General features: G+C 43.0%; 1 protein-coding gene across 1 annotated transcript in view; it reads left to right on the forward strand.

The window, feature by feature from the left end:
* The window catches only part of RPS6KA2 (ribosomal protein S6 kinase A2), a 241,121-nt gene that overhangs the window by 82,242 nt on the left and 138,622 nt on the right, over positions 1–20,257 (forward strand). The window contains exons 2-3 of the mRNA XM_024205929.1: positions 9,705–9,821; positions 14,811–14,892. Coding sequence (XP_024061697.1) covers positions 9,705–9,821; positions 14,811–14,892 — 199 coding nt within the window. The remainder of the gene's footprint in view (positions 1–9,704; positions 9,822–14,810; positions 14,893–20,257) is intronic.

Consider the following 20,257-nt stretch of genomic DNA (forward strand, 5'->3'; position numbering starts at 1 on the left):
GGGCCGGGGCCCCGTGGAGTGTCCTCTTTTTGGACACTCCAAATATGGTAACCCTAGTATTGGCAATGTTGTCTAGCTCATGTTGCTCAAGAAATATATTATGAGTAACCACTGGGATGTTGACTATAAGCTAAATTGTCATACCCCTTACCGGGGAGCAAGGTCCTCACCCCCTCTTACTCCCTTGCTCTGCCTTGTTCAGATTTCAGGCCTGAATACGGGGGGAGGAGAGAGGCTGCATGCCTGGTTACCCCCCTTACCTCTGCTCCACAAGCAAGTGGGCAGAGAAGACCAGGGATTGGAAGGAGCCTTGGTTCATGTGTGCACACATTCTTGCTCACTGGCAAGAATAGTTGACTATATGCACAGATAGTAAACTTCTGCATTAAAAAGGGTGTAGTCATTTACTCCTTTCCTAGATCGAGCAAGGAGCGAGGCAGGAATTGTGGCTCTGGGCTGCTTCTGGGCCAGTGCAGCTACACACTGCCCCCACGCGGGTAAAGTTACATCTAACCATAGGAGGCTAGACTGTAAGCCATGTCTCCAACTGAGACATTTTCTTACTGATTCTGAACTCTGCTGAAAATGAATTGTTCACAAATGACAGGTGGGGATCTGAAACTGGACTAAATGGGTGGCTACAGCAAATGATACTGTCCTCTTGAGTATTGAGTACTGTCCTCTTGAATATACAGGCAAGACTGAATAAAGGCCAAATCCTGATCCCATTGAACTCATTGGAAAATTTGCCATTGACTTTAGTGAGATCAGCACTTGGCCCCTAGAAAAGAGGGCTCACCTCTGCAGGGATGGATTTCCCTATTGTGCTGTTTTATGGTTCTGAGTGTGCACATGCATAGGATAGGGTAAAGTGCAATGATATTTTTCTAGTGTTTGTTGTGATATGATGAACCTCTTACCATTTGCATAGCATCTTTTCATCCTGTGTGGCTTTACTGATGTGTATATAAAATTGTCCAGCACTAAATATTACCAGCTCTAGACTGACCCTCCTTCCCCCACCAGCAGATATCTCACACCTCTTCAGAAAAGAAATTAGGACAAATACCACATGTAATTGAAATCACTGGGTGGGAGGAAAGTAACTCCCTGAGTTGGTGCCAGTTCACTTCCTCGCTTAAGAAAAATCCCCTGGGGATGGGGTCAGAGAAGGCAAAAAACTGAGGTGAACTGAACCTCAACATTTTCCAGGAAGCATGGCCTCTTCCATGGTGCTGAAGATGGGCTGTAGAGCAGGCAGTGCATGAGGTTCCAACACATCAGAAGTAAAAGCCATTCTTTGGCATTGGTTGCGTTTTCATGTGGCTCTCTGTGCTTTGTCTTTCCCTCCCTTCCTCACCAGATCTTCCCTCCTTGTCCCCCTCCCCACCATGGCATGAGCTTTGTTGTACTGTAGTTGGCAGAGTTCCCTGTGGTTTCTCATCGTCAACCATGGAGAGACTCTGCAGGCATTAATGCTGCTCTCTAAGATACGTGTATGTGAAAACCTTGGGGTTAACCAGAGGACAGTACCACAGAACAGCTGGTCCCCTGTTCCACTTACTGCTGAGCCCATAAAGCACCAAAACAGGAGCATCTGTATAGGGGTGCTATTTAGGGAGGGTAGGGGGAGCTCTTGCCCCCTCTCCCCCAGTTTTGTACCTGAGGTCTGCTCACAGAACACACCCTAGCCCCAGACTGAGCTTTTAACTGCAACACAGCTTGAGTGTGATATGTGGTGAGTTCTATGCTGCCCCAGCTTCCATCCTTGAGGCAGGGAGTTTGTTTATAAACAGAGGCAGGGTGGTTAAGATAATAAAAAGGTTTGTCTGTAAATTAGATAAAGATCCCTTAGATGATCCTGAAAGCATTGCCAGGCACTCCAGTTAAAAGATAGAAAACAAAGGGTAGGAATAAATGCTCAATTCTCAGAATGGAGAGAGAGATGAATAGTGGTGTCCCCCAGGGGTCTGTACTGGGACCAGTGCTGTTCAACATATTCATAAATGATTTGGAAAAAGGGGTAAACAGTGAGGTAGCAAAATTTGCAGATGATACAAAACTACTCATGGTAGTAAAGTCCCAAGCAGACTGCAAAGTGTTACAAAGGACTCTCATAAAACTGGGTGACTGGGCAACACAATGGCAGATGAAATTCAGTGTTGATAAATGCAAAGCAATGCACATGGCAAAATATAATCCCAACTATACATACAAAATAATGGGGTCTAAATTACATGTTGTTCGTCAAGAAAGATCTTGGAGTCATTGTGGATAGTTCTCTGAAAACATCCACTCAACAAAAAAGCTAACCGAATACTGGGAATCATTAGGCAAGGGATAGATAATATGACAGAAAATATCATACTGCCTCTATCTAAATTCATGGCACGCCCACATCTTGAATATTGTGTGTGGATCTGTTCACCCCATCTCAAAAAAGATGTTTTGGATTTGGAAAAGGTACAGAGAAGGGCAACAGAAATTATTAGGGGTATGGAAATGATATCCGTGTGAGTGGAGATTAAAAAGACTGGGACTTTTCAGCATAGAAAAGAGATAACTAAGGGGGGATATGATAGAGGGCTATAAAATAATGAATGGTGTGGAAAAATTGAATTAGTGTTGTTTACTCCTTCACATAACACAAAAACTAGGGGTTGCCCAATGAAATTAATATACAGCAGATTTAAAATAAAGTATTTCTTCAGTATTTCTTCCCAGGATGGGCAGGGATGCAATACCATGCTCTGAGTGTTGGTAGCCTCTGTTTGCCAAGAGCTGGGAATGGGCCACAGGGGATGAATCACTTGATTTCCTGTTGTGTTCATTCCCTCTGAAGCACCTGGCATTGGCCACTGTTGGAAAACAGGATGCTGGGCTAGATGGACTATTGGTCTTGCCCAGTATGGCCGTTCTGATATTCTTGTATAGAACCCAGATCTATCTGTCCCCACCTCCCTGCTGTAACCCACTAGATCCCACTTCCCTCCCAGAGCTGAGATAGAACCCAGGAGTCCTGATGGGGTCTCTCTCCACAGAGTTAGTAACAAAATAAGAACATAAATTAAAATTTTAAACCTAGCCAAAGTGCCCCTTAAGTGACTTGCCACAAGATGTCAGAACATGTTAGTATTCAAGCTGAGTGGGTCTAATATTTATTTAATTTTCTTTCTTTTATGTAGGCATTAGATATAGTGCTCCTTCAGCTAATTGCTAAGCTATCTGTCAAAAAACTAGAGTTTTCAGGTGCCTAAATAGCCCCTGGAATCACAATTAAAGTTGTCCCACCCTACCAAAATCTGAAATGGTGCCCTGCATCTGTACCATCTATGGCTGCAAGGAGAAGGAAACTGCAGTCTCCTATTTCACAAAGTCAGTTCCCTCCATGCAAATTCTGTATTCCTTGTGCACTCAGAAGTCCTGCTCACGTCATTGGGAGTTTTGGGTGCATGATGAATGCAGGATCAAGCCCTAAATCACCAACATTCCTGTCCTATGCAGGGCACATAGAATCATAGAAATGTAGGGCTGGAAGGGACCTTGAGAGGACATCAAGTCTATTTGCACCCCCCCCCCCCCAGCACTGAGGCAGCATCAAATATACCTAGACTATCTGTGACAGGTTTGTCTAACCTCTTCTTATAAACCTTCAATGATGGGGATTCCACAACTTCCCGTAGTAACCTATTCCAGTACCTAGCTATCCTTGTAGTTAGGGAGATTTAGGTTAGCTATTAGAAAAATCTTTCTGCAAACTAAGCCAGTTACCTTTGTCCTTCATTTGGAGAACATGTATTTGGTGAACTGTCCTCTTTATAATAGCTTTTAACGTATTTGAAGACTGTCATGTCCCCCCTCGTCCTTCTCTTCTGTAGCTTAAGCATGCCCAGTTCTTTCAACCTTCTCTCATGGGTCACAGAAGCATTCTCTGCTACTTTATCAGGGGTGCAGGCTCATCTCCCTCTCTGTGTTTCTATTGTTCCATCCCATGCTTTCCACAAACAGACAGGAACATCCATTTCACTTGAGTAATCGTAGACCTCTGGTACAAACAGACACATTTGTAGAAGATTTAACTCAATCAATTCAGGCATTCCCTTGAGTGTGCTGAAGGGACAAGTCAGCTGGGAGTTAGAGGACTGGCTGCTGTACACATGACTGAATCATGAACGTTTCATTTTTATATTCTCCCAACTGGACTGATCAAAACTCAGCTTGAAGCTCTAATGGGACGAGATCTTACTTCAAATGTTGCTTTGCCTCATCCTCAAATTTGGATGTTGTAGATCTGGCTGAGGGAGGGTTAGACAATGCACACGCCCTTTGCACCTGGTCAATGTTCAACCAATAACTAGTCCCATATCTGGGATACCATTGCATATGTTTTCTCAGTTCAGTGTACATTATTGTAGTTGTGAAACACAAAAAAGTTTCTGCAGCCTACCTGTGCACAGTGAGAACTATCTGAACTCTGATCCACAATCTCTGAGCCACAGTTGTGAGTGGTAAAATGACACTCATGTTGTTCAGCATGATTCTGATAACTTTAATCACATTGATCTGCAAATGATCCCACTTCTTTGGTGGGACGGGTACAGAATGCATTGGGAGTCTCTAGCCTGGGGTAGCTGCTTTGCTGCAAACCCCTACCACAGCTAGGCCACACCAATGTGAACAGTGGCTTGCACCCATGTAACTGATCCCAGGTGAACGACAGGGGTGGGAGGAGGAGGTCGGGGTGGTACCCGTGAAACTAAACCTAAGGTGTTACTCAATGTGAAAAAAGGCTGGGAGACTCTGACCCTAAAGCTTGCACTCCTCCAATTTGGTGTTAACTGTATCTGCGAAAACAAATTCCCTAGTGCTGTATATTGTGCCCCATCTTGGTTTAACAAAGGGAGAATTCAGCAGACATAAATGATATAAAATATTGGAACCAATGACAAACAATATAACCATACAAAATGTTTTTTCTACCAGGAAAGAAACACAAATATTGTGGGTTTTGTGGGGTTCCCCCCCCCCCGTGTACTGAAAATATTTTAACCCTAACCCTATATTTTCATTTTAAGTTATATTTGAGTTCTCAGTGGGGCTCAGCTGATAGTATTTCTAATATTATTTTATCCCTGATTCCAGTCTTTGTATCCATAAGCTAATCTCTGGGCTGACAATGTCCTGTGTATCCTGAGCATACGTAACAATATGATCCTTTTGCTGGCCATGGCTACCCTGGTTGAACTATCTAGCGAGAGCTGTTATCTCCCCTTACGTAACAACTGTGCTGCCGAAGAAAATGTTTATGGGACTCCTTTCTGTGAGGTCCTAAACACCATCTCCTACTGGTTTCAGCTAGAGCTGATAGCAGTCAGTGCCTCACAGGAACTGGCCCTATGACAGTGTGTAGATAGGACTTAGTGATTTGCTACCTTGGTTGATTGACCACCATAGTTTTATACCATGTTGAATTTAGACAACCACATACACCAGTATTCCAGAATCAGCTTATTTATTTGTATTACTGTAGCACCTATGGGCCCTAGTCATGGACTAGGACCCCATTGTGCTAGGTGCTGTACAAATGTAGAATAAAAAGATGGTCCCTGCCTCGGGAACCATACAGTCTAAGTAATACTCATAGACTTTAAAGTCTGTGATCATGATCTATGGCTCTATGCTGACCTGGACATTGAAGGCCACAGAACCTCACCCACCCACTCCTGTAATAGCCCCCAAACCTCTGGCTGAGTTACTGAAGTCCTCAAATCATGATTTAATGACTTCAAGTTACAGAGAATCCACCATTTACTCTAGTTTAAACCTGCAAGTGACCTATGCCCCACGCTACAGAGGAAGGTGAAAAAACCCCAGCGTCTCTGCCAATCTGACCTGGGGGGGAAATTCCTCCTTGAGGCCAAATATGGCATTCAGTTCCCGCACACCTGGGAAAGAATTCTCTGTAGTAACTGAACCCTCTCTATCTCATCACTGGCCCTTGGAAATATTTGCAAGCAGTTGCAGATCGGCTGCATGCCATTGTAAGCAGTCTCATCATACCATACCATCCATAAAATTATCAAGCTCAGCCTTGAAGGCCAGTTAGGTTTTTTGACCCCACTGCTCCCCTTGGAAGGCTCTTCCAGAACTTCGCTGCTCAGTGGTTAGAACCTTCACCTAATTTGAAGCCTAAAGTTGTTGATGGCCAGAGGGACTCTGTCAAAGTTCACAGGCTCAAGCAATCTATGTGATCTTTGCCCTTCACTTCAATGGGAGGAGGATTAAGCCCGTAAACTTCATTTTAAATAAAATAACAATTAACATTTATGCAACTGAGAACCTACTGCAGTGCTGTTCTCCCATTCTGCATCCCTGCGCCTCTAGTCAGCAGGGCCGGCTCCAGGCATCAGCATTCCAAGCAGGTGCTTGGGGCGGCAATCTGCAAGGGGCAGCAGTCCGTGTGTTTTTGCCGCCCCAAGCAGCATTCCGAATTGCTGCCGCAGACAGCAGGGCAGTCCATGTGCTGTTAGGGCGGCAAGCGCGTTTCGATGGCGGCAGCAATTCGGCGGCAGCTTCTATGTTCAGCTGCCCGTGGTGGCAATTCGGCGGCAGCTTCTGTCTTCAGCTGGAAGACAGAAGCTGCCGAATTGCCGCCACCGTGGAAACGCGCGTGCTGCCCTAATGGCACACAGACTGCCCCCGCCGTCCGCGGCGGCAATTCGGCGTGCTGCTTGGGGCGGCAAAAACAGTAGAGCCGGCCCTGCTAGTCAGGAGACTGCTTATGGAAATTCACAAGCATCCGATCTTTCTAGTGCTTCAGAGAACATCATGCTTGCTCCCAGGAACAGAGTAAGCAGACTTGAAGTAGCTTGACGTGCCTTTGAGCATTTGAAACAAAGCCAAACCAAAACAGAATAATCTTCATAGGAAGTGATCTAAACCTCATTGCCTGAGATATTTAACCCTGCACTGGACAAGTCAAATGAGCTAATAGATTTTTAGAGATAGAAAAGATCTATAACCCTCTATTTAAAATTTGGTAGGTCTAATTTTAGTTCTTGGGCGTCCTTTTCTAACAATCTTTTTCTAGCATTAATTAAGTCTCTTTGTAGCTAATTAACTTCTAATAAAGCAGCAATTTATGAATTACTCAATTACATTATGGTATTCCCAGGAAATAATAGATTTTTCTAATATTCTTTCAGCAAACAAAATTAGCAATACCTTAGCAATTTCAACATATCCTTGTAACAAAATGTCTTGAACTCGAGGTTACATTAAATTTAAAAGCATAATGTGAAATATGCTTCAGGTTGTAGGCATGTGACACTCATTATCAATATGAATGGATAGATAGAAAACTTATTGTATAATTTTACTTTACGGAAGCAGCTTGAATGAATAGGAAACAGTGAGTGGAATCCTAGCCCCACAGACATTGGGAGTTTTGTCACTGACTTCCATAGAGCCAAGATTTCATCCAGAGTGTTTTGGGGACAGAGAAAGTTAGTGAAGAGAGGAGATACCAGTAGTTTTGGGGATGCCATTTTGATCTATATAAAACTAGGGTTAGCTTTTGTTTTAGCATTGTGTTTTGAATTTATGCTTTGCCAAAACAAAAACAAGATCCATTTAGATCTGGGTCCCATTTCTCCTGTGTACCTAGAGTTCAGGAGTCTGGGTAGATGTTTCTGGTTATAGTCCATTTCTATATGAAACAGATTAGCGAAACTATAAAGTGATTTAGGTTTTCCAAAACCTAACTATAGTTTAGATCCAATGCTCAAGTTATCCAAACCCTAGGAGATAATAAAAATGAAGTTTACGGGCTTAATCCTCCTCCCATTGAAGTGAAGGGCAAAGATCACATAGATTGCTTGAGCCTGTGAACTTTGACAGAGTCCCTCTATTTTTTCTTAATCTAGTAGTGATTTTTGTTAAAATATATTTTAATTTTATTTCTTCATTCCTTCCCCATTTTTGTATTTTCTCACCATGTGGAAACTACAAAATATGGATTACACACAGATGAGGCAGCCACTTAGCATTTGCTCAAAGCTAGATTACTGTATACTATGTGGAAGAGTATAGAACGGCTGCATTGGAAGACACTTGTATTGTGTTGTAGTGATTCAATAAGTTGACTCATACAGGGTTACCATATTTTAAGTGTCCAAAAAGAGGACACTCCATGGGGCCCCGGCCCCGCCCCAACTCCGCCCCCGGCCCTGCCCCTTCCCTGCCCCAACTCCGCTGCTTCCCGTGAACATTTGATTTGCGGGAAGCCTGAAGCAGGCAGGCAGCAGGTAAGCTGGGGCTGGGGCTGGGCGGGGGGGCGCGAGGAGGCACGGCCCAGTCCGGCCCCCTGGCCGAGCGGCTCCCTCCGGCAGGCGGCCGGCCCAGGCCAAGAGGCTCTGGCCCCGGCGTCTCCCACCCGGCTCGGCTCGGGCCCTGGGGCGCTGGCCCCGCAACCCCGGCCCCCAGCCGAGCACTGCCGGCCCCTCCCTCCCTATTTTCCCGGACATGTCCGGCTTTTTGGGATTTCCTCCCGTACGGGGATTTGAGGCCCAAAAAGCCGGACATGTCTGGGAAAATCCGGACGTATGGTAACCCTAACTCATATGGATGGTGAGATGGATGAGATGCTTTTGAGATACACACTAGATAAAAATGAATATGCTGTGCAAGTCAGAGCCAGGTAAATCTACTTGATACCGTGTCTTACAGCAAAATTAGGGCCTATTCCTATGATCCTGAGCAGCTCATGCAGGTCTGGTGAAAGGTTTTGTGCAGTCTCCCCTTCAGTAGGCGCAATGACAAACTTGTATTGTTACCCAGCATAAGATTGTTCTTCAGATATAGTGGAGGCAGGACTGGCGAACTCAGGCTCCTGGTCTTGCAAATACTCAAACATTTAGGTTTGTGCTTAATTTTAAGCAGATGTTTGCAGGATCAGGAGCTCTGTTCAGTGTTTGATGTCTTCAAAGGATGCCCCTCTGTGTTGACAACACAAATATTCCTAAGGAGCCTAGAAAACACGAAGTGGTGAGGCTCATTCCTGGCAGTGCGGGGAGGAATGTGTCGTCATCCTTCTGCTGCCCCAGTAGCATATGGGATTTGTAAATTTTTGTGTATGGAAGGTTGCTAGTAGTAACCTTCCATTATTCCTTCAGCTGAACATGCAGAAGCACTGTGAGCAAAGTCTTCTCTCTGCCCATTTATAGTCGGAGTCTCTCCTTAAAGATGATAAAGCTACAGGTTTTTAAATGACTGTAAATGTCGTCTTTGGACAGTAGGTTGTATTTGGAAAGGACTGCACTAGTGGTACTGTAGCACATGCACATAGATCACTGTAGTAGATAATAAGGTCTGTGATGAACAGGCATTGTGAGCCCAGTCGCTTCAATTATTTACTCCAATGTTTCAATTTACAGGTTCTGTTTTTATCTATCCACATCATGAAGTTTCATAGGCAGAAGTAGTGGGATGCTGACTTCTTACATTCAGACTCAGTGTGTTGCACTGAAAATAAGTCCTGATATATACACACTTCATATTTGGCGTAGCATATAGTTTGTATTTTCCAAAGTTTCTGGTATTAGGGATTTAATTGTAGAAACAAGTGTGGTGGGGTTTAAATAAATATTGTGTTTTCTTTCACTCACAGTAACAGCTGTGATTTTATTTTTTCTTTTCTTTCACAGGAAGAAGGTATAGTGAAGGAAATAGACATCAGTCATCATGTAAAGGAAGGTTTTGAAAAGGCGGATCCTTCACAGTTTGAGTTGCTGAAAGTATTAGGGCAAGGTTCCTACGGAAAGGTAATTTTCTACAGTAGGTAATCATTCAGATTAGCATTGTGAGAAGATAACATAATGGACCTAATCTGCTTTGAACAGCACTAGTCCCATTCCATTGAAGTCCATGAAGTTGTAGGGGCAGAAGAGCATATTTGCCATTTACTGGTGTCCTATGTAAGACACAGGTTAGGGGATCATGTTTATAGGGCTAGGCCTAGAACACGAGTGAGTGTTATGTACTGGGTATGTAATCCCCTCCTTGTTGCGTTAACCCACCCCCCAGCTGTTTCAGAGGTGGTGATTGTGCTATAATTGCTAGTTAGGGGACATTGGTTGGGATTTTCAAAGAGGCCTGTGGGAACTAGGCATCCAATTCCCATTGACTTTCAATGAGGTTTGGTCACATAATTCCCTCAAGTCCCTTTGAAAATCCTCTGAGGTTCATGTTCTGAGCTCTGGAAATTCCAGGCTTAGGGAGCAAGCTACCAACCATTAAAGTTAAAGCATGGGACTAGGAGTCAAATGGTGTCACTGGCAGAGCTGCAACTAAAACATGTATGGTCTTGAGCTTTCACTTACCTTCTCTGTGCTTCAGTTTACCCATCTATAAAATGAGATTGATAGCTTCCTCACAGTGGTACTGAGAGAACTTTATGGTGCTCAGATGAAAAGTACTATGCAACTGCAAAGTATTATTATCTTTAAGAAAGATAAACTAGTTTTGCATTGTCACATCCATTTTTAATGCCCACAAAAGCCATGTTTGTGCACACATTCCATTGCTGTGTGCATATTGTACATATCTATTACAAAACAACATACAAAGACTAGAAACCACAAACCATCACCTGAAAGTCCTTTGGTTAAGCATCCACATTTCTATGGTCTGAATTAATGAGATCTCCAAACTTTTGCAAGTGTGACCCCCGCTAGCGGCTGGTGAGCCTAATTTAAACCAGGTGCCAAAAATCCTTGTTTAAAGTTTATTTTTCTTGGTTTGTTTGAAAATATATTCCCCAGCCCTGAACCCTTGATCAATCTGCCTTCTAAAATCAACTGAGTTACACCAGCATAAAATGGAGAAACAGTGTCAAGATGTCTAGAGTGGCTCACAACTGTGAGTGCTGACCTCAGGGCAGACGCTCCAAACTGGTTGTATGTTCTAGAATTAGATTTCACCAACCCAGTAACAAGTGTGAACTCCTGAAGCACTGTAACTGTCTTACCATGGAGTTGCAGACAGTCCCCTTGGGCATTCCACTCTATCTTCCCACCCAGGCAAGCTGGACTATGTGATAGATGGTCACTTTACACCAAAAATCACAATACTCTGGTACTTTGGGAATGGGAGTAAACTGTCAGTCACTTACCCCAGGTCATTTGTACTCCGATCTCAACCCAAAGATAATGCCTGTAGCCAATCCTGTAATAAACTAACGATTTATTAACTAAGGAAAACAAATAGGAGTTATTTATAAGGTTCAAACAGGAAACACACACACACACACACACACACACACACACACACACACACACACACACACACAAATGAGTTACCATTAAATTGAAAATGGTCATATAAGATTCTATAATAAGCAGCTCTATATGTCCTTAAGGGCTGACCAGGCCAAGCAGCATGGGGATCTCTTGCTTATGTTTAGGAACCCTTACTCCTCCAGGTCCAGACAGCATAAAGATCCTGGTTTCTTCTTGTCAGGGATTTTTATCCCCTATTCCCCAGAATCCAAGCGGATGGGATGAGTTCATGCACAGGTTTTCACTTTGTGGAAGAAGTTAGGAATGCTATCAACAAGGTCTCTGTTCTTGATGCTACATAATGCTCATTTGCCTTCAGTGGGCCATCTTGTGTGCAGGACGAACACTTTACCTGCTTTTCCTGTTTGAGTTATACAGTGACAGAGGTTTACAATGCAAACATTCAGTATAACATAGTATTATAAGTAGGATTAATGCATGCAACATCCTCTAACATTCCATGAAGTCTACACACTAAACACATTCTTATAACAATATCTATTTTAACTATACTAACCCATAGATAAAGCCAGACTGGCTTCCAGCTATGCATTTGTCAGTGTCCAATGAGGCCTGGGGCCTTGGCATAAGCTGGCACCTGGTCTGCCAGGGTCACATACTGATGAAGCAGACCCTACAATTTTATTCCTGAGACCAGCTATATCTAGAGGAGTTATCAGCTTTCCTGAACACTGCAAACAGATAATTATCACTGCATCTGTTACAAGTTCCCTGGGATGAGGGAATTTGGAAACCACTCACCAGCAAATTTATGACCTGCAGCCCTGCATAGGAAAGACCATAGTATTCTTATGTTCTGAATATCTGCATTAAAAAACAGCCAGACCAAGTAAGCATTGGCTGCTGCGGTGAGATGCAATGGTTTAAAAAAAAAAAAAAAGTGCGGGAGGGTTTGTTCTTTCAAGATCAGCAATTGGCAGCTCTCCTTATTCCAAATGCCCCAGAGCTTTTGCTCTGTTGTAGTTTCTCTCTATCAAACTTAATCCAAACTTTTCAGAATATGGGTATAATAAATATTTCAGAAATGGTTCAATGGCCATCTTAGAGTGTACTGCTGTATTTCATTATTAGTCCTCTAAATTGGCTCTTTACAGTTAACATTTCACAGCTAAAATAGCTAGTCTCTGGTGCCACAGAAATACTTTCCAAAGGAAGACTTGGTCCTGATGGGCAAGGTCCATACACTTCAGTGAAGGATCAGTGAATAACGGGGTACAGATTCAACCTAGCTTGGGTTGTGGGTGATTGCAAGCCACCATTCAGGGAGCTATGTGAAATAAGTTAGTGCTCTCCATACCACAACAGGCACTATTTGGCAGCTTCAGCCGAGAGGCATGGGATTGAATGCCCCTGGAAAGCTAATCGCCTCTTCGCTCCAGTAATGGTCCCTACAGGTTAGGACAGGGTGGGGAAGCTTGCACTAGGGTTCCTTGTGCTGTTCCTATCTAGGTTTTCATCACCATAATTTCTGAGATCCTTGTTTAACTTTATAGCATGTTAGTCTCCAGGACTGTCAAATCACCACTTTTCATGGCTACTAGCTGGAGCCAACTCTCTGCTGCAGGATGCTCAAAGAAACTTCCTTTGTAGTCTAGTAGAGCTGCAGGTGCTCAGCATCTCTGAAAATCTTATTTAGGTGCCTAAACAAGGGTTTAGTTGTCTAACTTTAGGCAACCACATAGGTTGAGGGGAATTTTGACAATTCTATTTGAATTCCATTGTACCTTTAAGAATAAGAAGACATCATTTTGCAACACAATGCATTTTTGTTTGTGTCATTTCCCTTTTGGTTTCATAATTATTTTGATGTCCTCTAAAACAGCACACAATGTTCCTTGACTCATTTGTTTTGGAGGGGAATGCAGACCAACTGCAATATCCCATGCTACACAGAACAGCTGACAAATGACTAATAATTTAAGTTGATAATTTTTCTTATTACAGCCATAGGGATATTACTGGCTTTGCAAGATTATATAGCATACAGTGAGATTTTTTTTCTGCCCCATACTTCAGCCATTCCAGTTTAATATCCGTGCAGGTATAATGTGCTGTGCTACTGAAAGTTCAAGGCCTCTTATGAAACAGTATATCTAATACTGTCCACTTGATTGGGAGTTAGATACCATGCCAATGTTTAAAGGTGAATAACAATGCTGAAACTCTGGGGTTTAGCCAAAGTTGCTTGCTGTGATTTTTTTTTTCCACTTCCGATCCCCATAATGCTAGACACTATTTCTGAGTAGAATTGAGTGAAAAACACACACACAAATTTCCGTGGATAGTTGAACTTTTAAATGATTAGCTTTGGCAATGTCCAGTCCTCTTTCTGTCTTTGATTGCCATGAATATTTGAGTAATTGAGTTTAACTAAGCAAGAATGTTAATGAAAAATGTATTTGCTAGATTTTACACTTTGAACGCACAATTATTGGTGGTAGAGGCGCTTCACTTCTAGTATCTGTCCAGCAGCAGAAGTCCTGAAATACCCCAGAGAACAGCTTCTCTGATTATATTTCTGGCCCATGTGGAACCAGTACATACTGGAAATTGACTGAAAGACCCTGCTCTTCTGAGATTTCTTGCCTTATTGATAGACCAAGGAGGTATGAATAGTTTGTAAATCTTCAAACTAAGTTTTGGGAGGCTTATAGTGACTGAACTAAATTGCTTATTTCTCCCTTTCCCTTTTGTCCCAAAAATTCACCTGGGACTAGATAGGAAGAAATTGCTGCACATAATAAAACAAAAACATGTATTTTGTAAATTTTCAGAGTCAAAAGGTGTAATAATAGGAACCTCTCTCAGATGTACGCTGGGCAAACGATCTGTATTGGTGACCAATTCATTGATCAAATGTAGTCCTTTTTTCTGTTCATGAAGTTTTCATGAACAGACTTTGATCTTTGCAATTTTACAATACTTATGCACACACATGTCAACTTCTGGATTGTTAATGAACTATTCAACTATATGCTCAGATTGTCAATCATGAACAATGAATCACATAATATGGTTTCTTCTCTCTGAGTCAAATGATTAAACCTCTTTAAATGGGCTGAACACATCTGGGCACAAATGGCAAATATCTTGTTTTCATGCAAATAGAGCAGTTACTCAAAGAACATCCATTCTCCAGACGTTCATGTGAAATAGCTGTTCAGAAATCAAATGTTTACAAACACTGTTACTATTCAACCAGCTTTAACTGGATGTGTAAAGAACAGCTGATAATATTAAACATGTCACCTTTAGGAGAGGGCAAAAGGGTAGAAAATGAAGCCTACAAGGGCCAGCTAAGCCAATTGTTTGTGAAGTAAAAACTAAACACTTTGAGCTATTAACTTTTCCTTAGAATTCTTGCCGTCTCAGTATCCATTACTTCATCAACTTCAGCAAATGCTCTCCCCTCAAACCACAGTACTTGATTACATAAATGTCTTATTTTTGTAGGTATTTCTGGTGAGGAAGATCAAAGGATCTGATGCTGGCCAGCTTTATGCCATGAAGGTACTTAAGAAAGCAACTCTGAAAGGTATGGATTAAGACACTGGGCTGAAAACGCTATCTCTTTTATTGCAATGTTTAGGATTTGTTGGCATAGTTTTGTAGGATTTAAGAACACAAAAGCATGTTCTTATCAGCCTCCACCATTCAATTTCCTCATTATGGATGGAACTGAACTTACTAAAACGCCACACTTTCAGTGCAACATTGTGCCTTTAAATAATTTCACCCAAAATTTTGCACCTCCAAGTTATTTGCAGGATCAAATAATAGATGAGGAAATGTTATTTTACAGCACCTGCAAATCAGGCAATAGGTGCAGGTGTTCTCATTTGCACCTGCAATAAATTGCAGGCAGTGTTATTTGTGGGCACCAAATTAGAGGGCAGTTCCAAAAATTGATCCCTAAAATTTTTACATCAAAAAAGTTTTTCATTTTTCAATATTTAGCCATTTTAAGAAAATGCTCAATATTGTCACTATCACTAGAAAATGCAGTTATATTTTGTGTTCATAAGAACTAAAATGTTTAGGCAAGGAAAGCTGTGCACTGATTATTTACGTTTTTTTTTTTTTTTTTTTTTTTTTTTTTTTTTTTTTTGGTAACAATGAAGAGAAATTGTTGTTCCATCTGTAATCGGTACCATAGCTCAATCTGAGTAGCAAAGACAGACTTGGTTGCCGTATGGAAAAATAAAATGTTCGGCTTTCTCATTTTATTCTAGTTATAGCTGTGGTTGAGAGAGAGTTCAGTGATTCAATTCACTTGTTTTTTTTCTTTGCTGGCCATACAGTATGGGAGCCAGAAATTAAATAAGGAATTTGGTATTTGCTAATTCTGCATGACTTATTCACTATTTTAATAAGGATTATTTATAGTTCTTCTGGGGTTACTTTAAATTTGTATCTGAGAAAATAACTAACTATTGATAAAAGTAACCCTACTGAATGATTCTCATTACATAGTTGAAAACTCACGGGCTCAAACTTTCAAGAATGACAAGTTATTTCTGGGTGCCTAACACCTCTCAATTTGGATATCTACAAATTCTAGGTAATCTTGGTTATGACTAACAGCACAGTAGACGTCAAGTGGCTGATGACATGACACAGCAATTCTCTTGAGAACCAACCAAAACATGCAAACAGAAAACTAAGCACTCACATAGCATTATCTGACGTCAAAGCCCTTTACAGACATTAACTACAAATGCTGAAGCAGCTGCTGATCTTTCCATTTAGAATTTATATAGAAGAGTTTGCACTCTGCTGTTTTTCCTGGAATAAACATCCATCTAAATATTTCTGATTCTAATGGATAAATATTTGTGTGTGTTTATACATGGTTTATAATGGAGAAAATCCTCAAGTCTTTATTCATAGTCAAATTCTGTAATACTTCAACTAATCAAAACTGAGTGTTCTCCACCTGTGAAAATTATTTCTGCTCTGTGAGAAATCTGAGGAAAGAACACATAGCTTGTTACTATTTTTGTGAACCCACAAAAACGTAACCCTTCCCCTGTGAGAGTTTTATTTTTTCACATCCCCGTATAGATGAGTAAGGTCCTTGGAGCAGGAACGACCTCTGGTTTTCTGTCTTGTGCAGCACCAAGTACACGCTCACCACTTAACAAATAATAGGATACACTGTCTGCAGTTTTGTAGCTGTGTTGGCCCCAGGATATTAGGCTGTGGGTATGTCTACACTGGAAACTTCAGAGCTGCCGCAGGAACGCTCCTGCAGCGGCGCTTTGAAGTGTGAGTGTGGTCGCGTGCTCTGGTAATCCATCTCCACAAGGGGATTAGCTCCGAGCGCTGGGAGCCTGTTTACACTAGTGCTTTAAAGCGCTCAAACTTGCTGCGCTCGGGGGGGTGATGTTTCACACCCCTGAGCCAGCAAGTTAGAGCGCTATAAAATGTAAGTGTAGACAAGCCCTGTGTCTACATTGCCACTTTAAGCGCTAAAACTTTAGTTGTTCGGGGGTGTGAAAAAACACCCCCATGAGCAATACAAGTTTTAGCGCTGAAAAGCACCAGTATATTGAGCGCTTTATCACTGGGAGTGGGGAGACACCCCTCATTCAGGGTGTTTATTTTTGTGACTACACTGCCCACGTCACAGCACTGCCACAACCGCACTATAATGTGGGCAGTGTAAACATACCCTTAGAGAGAGGAGGTGGAACAGATTGTTTAGCATAAGTAGCTAACACACATTTCAAGGGGTCATTCAAGGTGAAGTGGCCTGTTAACACCTTTCCAGTCATGAAGCGGGGAGGGGGAAAACCAGGGTGAGGTTGTTAGCAGGTTACAGATTGGATTTATGGCTTATTACAACAGTGTGTCTCTTCAGTCTGATTTTTTTTTAGTGTCTAGCAAAAAAAATTAAGTTCACAGGCTTGTCTTTTGAAGGTGTTGTGCAAGTTTATTTTGAGGATGAGGACTGGGAGGTCAGATGAGTGATCACTTTGTGAAAAGTGTTGACCCACAGGTGATATGGTGTTTTTGTCTCATGTTTCTGTGCGAGTTCCTTCGAGCATGTAGTAATTGTCTGGTTTCACCCACGTTGTTGGGGCATTAGGGCCCTGGATCTGGTACACCACATGTAAGACCCATGCATCTTGAAAGGTGTGTTGTGGGGGGTGTTGACCCTCGTAGCAGTGAAGAGATGGCTGCAGGTTTTGCATCTGTTCTGGCAGGGTTTTGTGCTGCTTTGAGTTGGCGTCATGGGCGCTGACTCCGTGGGTGCTCCGGGGCTGGAGCACCCATGGGGGGGAAAAATGGTGAGTGCTGAGCACCCACCAGCAGCCCCCTTATAAGCTTCCCCACCACCACCAGTGCCTCCCCCTCCCTCCCTGCGACTACTGCCCACTGCAAACAGCTGTTTTGTGGCGTGCAGGAGGGACGAGGGAGGAGCAAGGACACGGCGCGCTCAGGGGAAGGTATGGGGCGGAGAGGGGGTGGAACTGGGCATGAAGAGGTGAGGTGGGGTGGAGCAGGGGCAGGAAGGGGATGGGGCCTTGGGGGAAGGGGTGGAGTGGGGGCAGGGCCTGGGGCAGAGCTGGGGGTTGAGCACCCCCGGCACTTTGGAAAGTCCGCGCCTGTGGTTGTCGTGTCTTTGTCTGTGGGGAGCTTGTTTCTGATGATGAGCTTGGAGAGAGAGGGAAGTAGTTTGAAAGTCAAAAGAAATTCTACAACCTCATCCCTCATGAACCCACCCCAGAGACCTTCTGCATGCTTCCCAAGATACACGAACAAGGGAACCCATCATACTTGGTCCTGGCACTCTTACTGACAGAATATCAGGACTCATAGAAACCATCCTCAAACCACTCACTGCACAAATGTCCAGCTTCCTCCTGGACATAACTGGCTTACTCCACAACATTAACAAATGCTCTCAGAACACCATCCTTGCCACCAGGGATGTCACCTCCCTATACACTAACATTCCTCACAAGGAAGGCATCCCTGCCTGCCTCAAATATTTAGAAAACAATGGACCACACTCAGATATCCACTCCAAACACATCGCCAAACTCATCCACATCATCCTCACCCATACAATTTTACATTCAACAGATGCTTCTGGTTCCCCTCCCCCTGCATCTGCACAACATCACCATGCTTCCTAGAGTACTCCACAGCTGCTTTTCAGACATTTAGTGGTAACACCTGGAAGCTGTGACAGGAATGTGATCTCTGCCAGATCCCACCTGCTCCATTCAGACTGGTCACAGTGTGGAGATTCCAGTCAGCGGGTATGTTTTCACTGACTTTTGTGCCACTAGGGATCAGCATAGGGTAAAGAACAAAAGCTTGTAGCCCAGGTCAAAGGCATGGGGAGGTCCACATTAGCTTCTTACAAACATGTTATCTACCTCGAATTAACTGGCAATAAATTCACTTGAGTTACAAAAGTGAAGACAGCCCAGAAGTGTGATGAAGGAAGGGAAATATTAAAAGAGCTGCAGTGAGAGCTGCTGTCAGTGAAGTTCCAAAGAATTTGGCTCAGAGGATAATAGTTTTGACAGCTTAATTTGATCTTTAAGTGAGTTCTAAATTGTCGCTGCCCACCCACACTGAGCAGGGCTGGAAATCCCTCCAACTTGAGGTATTTATTACCATGTCAAATGATGGGTGCAAATGCAGAAGCGCTTGCTAGCTATAATTCAGTAATTACTGGCAAAAGCATTGCTGCCCTTTATTTTTTTTTTTTTTTTTTGCGTTACCCACCCTGCACTGAACTGCATAAAGCTGAATGTCACCTCCTCATGAGTAAGGTTAAGATTTTTGTCATGGATATTTTTAGTAAAAGTCAGGGACAGGTCACGGGCAATAGCTAAAAATTCACAGAAGCCTGTGACCTGTCCCTGACTTTTACTAAAAATATCCATGACAAAATGGGGAGGGAAGAGGGTCCCACACCTATAGTGGCTGAGACGTCCAGGGGCCCCCACGGACTGGCAGCTGGGCAGCTGCAGGGGGTTGCCACCCGCACTGCTGAGAGGTGTGGGGTGCCCCACTGCCTATGGCGGCTAAGAGGTCCAGGACCCTCCCACAGACAGCTGGGCAGCTCTGGGGGGGGCCACTTCCCACAGCAGCTGAACACTCCGGGGAGTTCCCCCCCACCCCGGCTCCCTGTGGCAGCTGAGAGCTGTCCCGGGACTGAAGTGAAAATGTCACTGAGGTATCTGGAAACCACAGATTCTGTGACATAATCGTAGCCTTACCCATGAGTAGCCCTGGCAACCCCAAAAACCACATTGATTGTTTTTCTGTATGAAGATAAATTTACAACAACATAAGGGAAGTGTGGGGGGGAGGGGCGGGGAATGACAGCTTAAAAAAAAAAAAAGGCTGCAGAAAGCCTTGCCTGTTTGGATTAGTCTGAGGAGCTAGTTTGTGGGTAAAGAAGAGTATGAGGCATTTAATGCATGTTTTAACCAAGGGTTACCCACTTATGGTGAATCTCTTATTCTTTGTCAGTAGATAATCTCTCCAGGCTAGTTATGCCTCATTAGTCAGCATGATCCCAGAGTTCAGTGACAGCAAAGGTTATTGTAAAAACAGTATAGAACCTTTCACCTTCAGCAATCAATAGTTTCCAGCATTCACAGCTCACAATGAGCCAGTTCTGTACCAAGAGAGCTCTGAAGTTCAAATATATCTGTCTATAGAAAAACATAGTATTTAGAGATGGAAAAGATCTATTAGATAATTGAGTCCCTCCCCCTTCAAGGGCAAATGTATCCCCAGTTGTGGCTGTATTGTATTTTAAACTGATATTGGATGTTAAATATTAAACAGTCTTAGAATGGAACAGTTGCAAGGATATGAGTAGTGTACACACACTCTTGTGACAAGAAAAAATAACCCTTACTAGTACT

Source organism: Terrapene carolina, unplaced genomic scaffold, assembly GCF_002925995.2.
Source record: "Terrapene carolina triunguis isolate 2854851 unplaced genomic scaffold, T_m_triunguis-2.0 Scaffold85, whole genome shotgun sequence".
In the NCBI taxonomy this organism is placed as follows: Eukaryota; Metazoa; Chordata; order Testudines; family Emydidae; genus Terrapene; species Terrapene triunguis.